We start from the raw sequence: 9,690 nt of genomic DNA on the forward strand, positions 1-9,690 counted from the left end.
AATGTTTAACATTTTAGACGAGGCGACAACTCTATTCAATGGATGATGCTTTGACTCTCGCCTAAACGGACACCGTATCGCCTTTGTTGAAAAACCTTGGAAATTATTTAGGATTGTAAGTTTTAGTATTTTCAATTGTCATTCCTACTTGCTATATGCATATAATTTACGAATTGTGTATGAATTTATATTGAACCATGTTATTTTCTGTTATTAAGTTGTAGTTTAATTTCGAATCTTCATTGTTGGTCTAACTTGGCTTGTTTATCTAATGAGATAAATCCCTAGTGGATTTTCACCATTAGACATACATAATAGTGTTAGATCTCGAAAGATAAATATTGTATATGCGACATCTAGTGTTCATCAATTGATGACACCTTAGACTAGTATTTTTACGATATGAAACAAGAAGATTGTATAAATAAGATTACTTTGACTTTCGCTAATCGAAGCATCGTTGGATTCTTATTTTAAACGAAATTATCCTAATTCCTCTTAGCTTATTCATTTCGAATTAGCTTTAAAAACATATCATTGGACGAATGGTCTATAAATCATTTCATGTCATTTTATATGACGCATATGATTATAATCCCGAAATTCTATTCCCAATTGATATAAATCCTCAATCTTAGAAATTTCCTACTTGTATGGGCAAATCTACTTAGAGTTTGTATTAGTAAGCCGGTCCAAGATAGAATTACTCATTATATTTGGTATAAATTTAAGTCTTTGCCTTTAATTTTAGATTCCAAATAGAAATTTTCTTAAATTTCTAATTCCAGAATACAATACGCTATACTTTCTCAAGTGTTTAATATCCATCTTTTATTAATGGATTAAAAACTCGTATGGAATGTGAGTTAGGTATTCTCGTGACCGGGATCCACTTGAAGTATTCTAAGAACTCTTTGATGTAACTAAACCTATGTCATCATAGACAACTACCACATTTTCTTAATCTATGGCATTTGTATCTTGTTCATAAGTGGTTTTGACAAGATCAATCTCTCGCAAAGAGTTAATATGCCTATATCCACCGAAAGTAGTTCATCTCATTCGCGAGATGGATGTACATTCAGGTGGATATGAGTTTTCGTTGTATTCTTAAAACGATAACTCTAGATTATACCTTATGCAAAGAAATTTGAAATGTTTGAAAAATTTCATCAATTTCTAAAGCAATGGTTAAACACCATTAAGGTATGTGGTTAAAGATCTTGCGAATCGATAGGGGTGGAGAAATAGTTAGTAGATATGCGGTTCAAAGATCATTACATTGATTTTTGAATTATATCCAAACTTACCTCCCCGTAAATTTCGATTTGCATATTGATGATTAGTTACTAAGTCGTTGCCTAAGTCCTTCTATGGTAATACAATTTCGAATGATGTAATGGTTGTATACTTAATGTAAATCATTACTAGATTCATGGATGACCTAATCAAAATCTTAAGAAAGGCTAGAACTGTTAACCATGGTTTGTTAGCTTTTCTAAGTGATTAGGGGTGGACCATCCCATTGTCAATAGATAAGAAAGTGTTTGTTCAAACAAATACTACTTTTCTAAGAAAATGACTAAGTCTGAAAACAACTAAAGCAAATAAAGGAGATATTTAATTCTTGATTCCAAAAGTGTTCTATCATCTTATATGACATATGATGATCCCACTCGCCTCGTTGTCTTGTCACAACCAAAGAGGTTAATACCATTTAGTTTTCTTCGACATAATTCGGTACCTTGTCGTAGTGGGAGAGTTTCAGAACTCACCTTCTTATGACTCGGGAGAAACTAGTGATTAAAATCCATTGTGAGTTTAAACAAGTAATGGATTGTCAAGATAAGAAACTAAGAAGAAAGCCTATAGAACTATGGTTTAATCCATTCACATGGAATAACCTAAAGTTTTCTATTACAAGGACATAAAAGGAAATTTTCGTTTATAAGTCTATTCAATGGACTTAACAAAACTTCTGTTCCTAGTATTACAGTTTGAGTTTATCTAAACCTATGGCTTCGTGGTATACCCGGTAATTACTTACTCTAATGCAAGCAACTTACTTTAGTAAAATGTCGAAGCATTTTCTTTCTAATGGAAATCTATAGAAGCTTCACAACTTCTTAGGTATAGATTTTATTTATCTAAGGAAAAGTCTTAACTATTCCAAAAAAAGATAAAGCCATGAAAGAATTTCTTACATCAACAGTGAGAGGTCTTAGATATGCTTTTGTATGCCTTAGACCGGACATCCGCATTGAGTGGGAGTAATGAGTAGGTATCGCATTAATCCAGAGAAGAACATTGGAAGACAATCAAGTAAATCCTAAGATTAAGAAGAGGAACTATATGTTAGTCTATAAGGCTGTGTTTAAAACTCTTAGACTACACCATATCAGATTTCGAAATTTGCCTATGTGCTAGTAAATCTTTCTGATAAGATGGTGGTTACTCTGGGGGTGGAATAGTGATTTTGGAGAAGTGTAAAAACCTATGTCGAATTCTCTAAGTCTAGAGAGACCGAATGTTAAAGTCAGCAGAAAGTTACTTATTCAGCCTAAGGAAAGTTCTATACATCTTTGGCACCATTCCAAATTGCCTTAAACTACTAGTGTTAATTTCCGATTAACCAAAAGTAGTTGCCAAAGGTATAGAATCCAGTATCCCAAGAGAGTAGACATATAGAGAGGAATTTCACATTATCAATGATTTTGTGATTAAAGGAAGAGTAATGGTGGAGAAAGGTTGTGTTTAATTCAACCCTTCAGATCCTATTATGATGAGTTTACTACTACTACACTTGATTTGTATATCAAGGTGTTGAGATTATTTGAAACGCACTTTTTGTTTTATATTAGTGCAAGTGGGAGTTTGTTGGGTTTTATGCCCTAAATAAAACTCATTTCAATATAATCATTTACTTATTAATATAGATCGAAATAACATTTAATGTTGCATGGTTCACATGATTTATTTCATGATTATATGTACATAATGTATAAATTCATCTGAAATCCTTTTCACATACTTGATCCTGTTTATTGTGTCGTCAACACATTGGAAAGTAAACATGACTATGTGAATAAAGTTTCCTAGATTTATCAGACATAGGGTTTTACCGATATGATAATCTACAACAAGAGTTTACTTGTATTTGGAGAAATACTATGTTCTTTCCGTAGCATTGGTTAAAGTAAAGCTCGTGTTGGATGCATGGAGTATGCATCTAAGGGACTGATATTGAACTTTGACTTAGATTTATTAAACTTACCGTAATATCTATTCAAGTCAATATCGCCTAGTTGATCCTAGATCAAATGATCTTAATCCTGATATGATTAGGCTCAATCTTGAAAGGCTATTCGTGTTCTTTGATTTGTTAGTTAAGCCTACTTTTAGGTCGGATACGTACATTTTGGGAACACGGTAGTGCAATTGAGTGGGAGCGCTATCATAAACATGGAATCTCTAGCTTCTATCGGGCGAATAGGAAGCAAAGGATGATCTCCTTCGAGCTTGACCAAACGAACATAAATGGTGGAGTACTCATTTCACATTAGCCGAAATATCATTTATACGGGGTCAAGTGTTTTAAGGAATAAATACATTGTAGGGTGTAACGGTAATTTAATCCGTTTACGGTGTAGATCATTCATATAGAGGATCATTGATCACATTAGGATTATAACAATGGATAACTAATAATGTGTCTATATGGTGGAACATATAGAGCATTCTATATACCGAGAGTGCAATTCTAAGTTCTATGCGTGGATTCAACGAAGAATTAATAAGTTAGTGAATTTTAGTGCTAAATTCTTGATCTACTTATTGGAAGCTCGGTTATATAGACCCATGGTCCCCCCACTAGTTAGTTGAGATAATATTGCTTGTAAGACTCGTATGTAATTGGTTTTGATTAATCAATTATAATTCTCAAATTAGACTATGTCTATTTGTGAATTTTTCACTAAGTAAGGGCGAAATTGTAAAGAAAGAGTTTATAGGGGCATATTTGTTAATTATGATACTTTGTATGGTTCAATTAATAAATATGATAAATGACAATATTATTTAATAATTATTTATAGTTATTAAATAGTTAGAATTGGCATTTAAATGGTTGAATTAGGAAATTGGTATTTTTGAGAAAATCAGATACAAAAGGTGTTAAAATTGCAAAATTGCAAAAAGCAAGGCCCAATCCACTAAGTGTAGGGCCAGCCACTTTTGTAGGAAATTTAAACTGATTTTTTCATTATTTTAATGCCAAATAATTCAAACCTAACCCTAGTGGAATGCTATAAATGATAAAGGAAGGCTTCAGGAAATTTACACTAAAATTTTCTATTTTTCCTTCAGAGAAAAACCTGAGCCTTCTCTCTCCCTATCTTTAGCTGTCACTTCTTCTCTTCCCTCTTGAGAATTTCGAAATCCTTAGTGATTACAGTAGTGCCCACACACATCAAGTGATACCTCAATCATAGTGAGGAAGATCGTGAAGAAAGATCATCAGCAAAAGAGTTTCAGCATCAAAGATTCAGAGAAAGAGATCCAGGTTCAGATATTGATAATGCTCTGCTACGTAAAAGGAATCAAGGGCTAGATATCCGAACTAAGGAGTCATTATATTCCGCTGCACCCAATGTAAGGTTTCTTAAACTTTATATGTGTTTAATTTATCGTTTTAGAAAGTTCATATTTAGGATGTTAATAAACATACTTGTGAGTAGATCTAAGATCCTGGTAAAATAAATTCCAACACTAACGCCCAGTAAGAAGAGCTATGTAGGACATAACCCTCCTAACTAGTTACTTGACATAATTTGCTCTTTTATATTAATCAACAGTAATTCACATTCCATAAATATATCCACAACGCATGTTGTTCTCACATGCACACATCAAGTCTCATACCGCACATTATACTCACATACGATAATCAACTATTCTCTCATGTTGATCAGACATGAGGTAACCTACCCTGCCTTGTGTTATTCTCACACTTGGCATCCAACAGGGCAATTAATTACCATAAGTTGTACTCACCCATGATAATGTTATAACCTGCAAGTGTTATGCTCACACAAGCAGCAAGACCCTAATATTATTCTCATGCTGATGATGCTCACAAAATATAAGGAAATCACAACACTATCAAATTAAATAACAAACCAACCCAAGTTGTATGCATAACATACACCCTGTGTACAGATGTCCACTCTTCTTACCTCAGTTGCTAAGACCACACTTGCTACCTCGAGCACCTCAACGAATTTCCTTGTTGAGAACAAGATCCTAGACATTCATTAACACAGCAATACACTCAAAATACATTCAAGTATGAATCTCTAAACTCATACAGAAACTTACGTAAAAATACGTAACACATAGGTCCATTTCACTTGCATGACACACCATACATAAGCATTTATTATTTTGATTCACACAAACATATTGCATGGACTCAAACAAACATTCTTAACGTAAAACATGAATTCATACAACACATTTTTACGTAAAATTTACTAAAATACTATTTATTCTTATTAAACTCCAAATAAATAGTTAATTAATCACCAATAATTATAATAAATACCTACAGCAACTAATAAATCATAAAACCTATTCCTTTTGATATCATAAGCAGTAAATGGTATTTCAAAAATACATTTTACTATTTTAACAACACTTATCTATTTTTCATATTTAACTTAAGCATTAATTAAGTAAATTCATGAAAAATATCAAAATTGATTAAAAACTAAATCTAACTCTTCTAATACACTTTATAATCTGTAATAAGTCATAATTAATTTTCTTTGAATTTTCTAAGCAACCTAAGTATTTTTCATAATTAAAATAAGAAATAACATCAATAATTCATGAAAAATACATAATCGCCTGAAAATTCAATCTACCAATTTTATAACCGTTTATATATCATAGTCCATCATATAAAATAAATCTAGATTTTTCTGAGCACCCTAAGTATTTTTCATAATTAATTTAATAAATAACACAAATAATTCATGAAAAATACAAAATTAACCGAAATTCGAATCTACCAATTTTGCAATAGTTTATATCTCATAACTAATCATATAAAATATATTTAGATTTTTCTGAGTAATCTAAGTATTTTTCATGATTAATCTATGAATTATACTAAATAATTCACAATAATTCCAAATAAATTCAGAAAATTATGAAACTTCACCAAGCACCTTAGAATAAAATAAGGAATCAAAATATACAAAAATATCTAAGAAAAACACCTCAGAAACGGTCAGAACGCGGTCGCCGGCGTTCTCGTCGGTTTCGTCGCCGGTAAAGTGTAACTTTGTCTCCGATGGCTCTTGAAGCGTCCTTTCGATTGGGGAAGCTCTCCACAATGCTCAGGACCTCAAAACGATCAAGAAAAATGGTCCGAGAAGGCAGATCGGGGTTGTCTTCTTCGTTGGCGGTGTACCGCCTTTAATGGAGTCAAAATTTTGGATTTTCGTTTTGGACGTTAAAGCTTCGTTTTCTTACGTCAAAAACAATCCTTAGGGTCCCATGCACTCAAATATAACCTCCCTTGACCCAAGAACAAGCTTAAACACGTTCGAATTCGAGTCCGTAACTAAGCCGCACCTTTGAAGCTTCAAAAATGGCGAATCTCAAAACGACGACTTCCGCCCCTTATACCACGTTAAAAAGCTTCCTTAGGTCGTATATAAGTGATCCCGAACCCCCACGTTCACCCAGGTTTCACTCCGCTTGAAGAAACGAAAGTTTTCGGTACCGTATACGCCGTATACGTGCTCTCTCTCTCTCTCTCGTTGGTTCTCTGTTTTGGGTGAACGAAAAATAGAGTTTAAAACCTAATTTCTATCGTGTTTAAACCCAAGCAAACTATCGCATTGAACCGAAGTGGAGCGATTCCCATTCCACCAAAATAGGCGTTAGGTTCGGTTCGGTTCGTATCACATATGCATACTGTTAATGATAATAATAATAATAATAATAATAATAATAATAATAATAATAATAATAATAATAATAATAATAATAATAATAATAATAATAATACGATAATAATAATAATAATAATAATAATAATAATAATAATAATAATAATAATATGTTAATAATAATAATATGTTAATAATAATAATAATAATAATAATAATAATAATAATAATAATAATATACCCATATAACAATATCCAGACATATGTATCTATTAGGCATTATACACATGCCAATAAAATCAAATATTATATCATCATAAAAATAATCCCATACATATTTAAATCCATAAATATGTAACATAAAAAAAAATACTCTCAGCTAAATAAAATTACAAAAATACCCTTTCGGGGTTAGCGGATATTACAATTATCCCCCCCTAAAAGAAAATTTCGTCCCGAAATTTTACTCAAATAATTCTGGATATTGTTCTCGCATATCAGATTCAAGCTCCCAAGTAGCTTCCTCAACCACACTGTTTCTCCATAGGACTTTCACCAGGGTAATTGTCTTATTTCTCAAAATCCTATCCTTTTGATCAAGAATCTTCACCGGACGTTCATTGTAGGACAAATCTTCCTGCAAACCCAGTGTTTCATAGCTCAAAACATGCGATGGGTCTGACACATATTTCCGGAGTTGAGATACATGAAATACATTATGCACCCCAGATAATGATGGCGGTAAAGCTATTCTATAAGCTACACTGCCCACTCTATCCAATATCTGAAATGGACCAACATATCTAGGACTTAGTTTCCCTCTCTTACCAAATCTCTTCACTGAGAGTCCTTTTCGTGGTGTCACTCGAAGAAACACATGATCACCCACTTCGAACTCAATGTCCCTCCGCTTCAGGTCTGCATAAGATTTCTGTCTGCTCTGAGCTGTGATCATTCTATCCCTGATCTTCTGAATAGCTTCGTTGGTGTGCTGAACTGCATCTGGCCCTAGGAGTTTGTTCTCTCCCAACTCATCCCAATGCAGTGGAGACCTGCATTTTCTTCCATACAACATCTCATAGGGTGCTACCCCGATAGTAGACTGATAGCTGTTGTTGTAAGAAAATTCAATCAAAGGCAGATATTTGCTCCATGATCCTTGGAAATCTATCACACATGCCCTCAACATATCTTCCAAGATCTGATTTGTTCTCTCAGTCTGACCATCTGTCTCTGGATGATATGCAGTGCTGAACTTCAATCGAGTTCCCATTGCTCTCTGTAAGCTTTCCCAAAAAGACGAAGTGAACCGAGCATCTCGATCACAAACAATAGAATACGGTGCCCCATGTAATCTCACAATCTCATTCACATAAAGTTCAGCAAAATGGTCCATGGAGTAAGTCATGCGTACTGGTAGAAAATGGGCAGATTTTGTATACCTATCGACGACTACCCAAATGGCGTCATGTTGCTTTGTAGTCTTAGGTAATCCAGTCACAAAATCCATGGAAATCTCTTCCCACTTCCATTCAGGGAGCTTCAATGGTTGTAACAATCCCGCTGGTCTTTGATGCTCTGCTTTAACTTGTTGACATGTTAAGCATTTGGCCACAAATTCAACTACATCCTTTTTCATACCAGGCCACAAATACAATGCTTTTAGGTCATGGTACATTTTAGTGGTCCCGGGATGAACTGAATAAGGTGTAGTATGAGCTTCTACCAATATCCCCTTCTTGAGCTCATCATTATCGGGCACATAAATTCGTCCCTTGAACCGAATTAATCCCGTGTCTGATATTTCATAATCTTTGGCGTTACTATTCAAAATTTCTTGCTTTAGTTCACTGAGCTTTTGATCTGTCGTCTGCCCCTCCTTAATTCTTTCTAACAAAGTGGATTGAAGTGTGACCTTTGCAAGTTGCCCTGTAATAAACTCTATACCAGCTCGTTCCATGTCTTCCTCTAATTCCCTTGATACTCCTTGTAAAGTGGAAACTAGTCCGGGACCTCTACGGCTGAGTGCATCCGCTACCACATTGGCTTTACCGGGATGGTACATTATCTCGCAGTCGTAGTCTTTGACTAGCTCCAACCATCTCCTCTGCCTCATGTTTAACTCTCTCTGGGTGAAAAAGTACTTTAAACTCTTATGATCGGTGTAGATTTCACATTTCACTCCATAGAGATAATGACGCCAGATTTTTAGTGCAAAAACCACTGCGGCTAATTCTAGGTCATGTGTCGGGTATCTCTGTTCGTATTCTTTTAATTGCCTTGAAGCGTAAGCAATTACCTTCCCTTCTTGCATTAGAACACAACCCAACCCTTGTTTAGATGCATCACAATATACCGCAAATTGTCCCTCTTCTGTTGGTAAACTGAGGATTGGTGCTGAGATAAGTCTATTCTTCAACTCTTGGAAGCTTTGCTCACACTTGTCTGACTAGGAAAATTTTAGATTCTTCCTAGTTAATTCTGTTAAGGGTGTGGCTATCTTTGAGAACCCTCAACAAACCTTCTATAATAGCCTCGCTAAACCCAAAAAGCTTCGAACCTCTCGAGGCGGTCTTTGGTCTAGGCCATTCTTTCACCGCGGCAACCTTAGCGGGATCTACTTTTATTCCCCCGTTAGTGACACTGTGGCCCAAAAATGCAACCTCGGACAACCAGAACTCACATTTTTTGTACTTGGCATACAATTGATGGTCTCTCGCCGCCGCAAGGT

The 9,690-nt window shown here is 34.4% G+C and overlaps 1 protein-coding gene across 1 annotated transcript; it reads right to left on the reverse strand.

The window, feature by feature from the left end:
- Nucleotides 1-7,422: 7,422 nt before the first annotated feature.
- LOC133038211 (uncharacterized) lies at nucleotides 7,423-8,034 on the reverse strand. Its single transcript, XM_061116298.1, has one exon. It carries the CDS (start codon nucleotides 8,032-8,034, stop codon nucleotides 7,423-7,425), a length of 612 nt encoding a protein of 203 aa, XP_060972281.1.
- Between the last annotated feature and the right edge of the window lie 1,656 nt (nucleotides 8,035-9,690).

Source organism: Cannabis sativa, chromosome 5 (assembly GCF_029168945.1).
Source record: "Cannabis sativa cultivar Pink pepper isolate KNU-18-1 chromosome 5, ASM2916894v1, whole genome shotgun sequence".
Taxonomy (NCBI): domain Eukaryota; kingdom Viridiplantae; phylum Streptophyta; class Magnoliopsida; order Rosales; family Cannabaceae; genus Cannabis; species Cannabis sativa.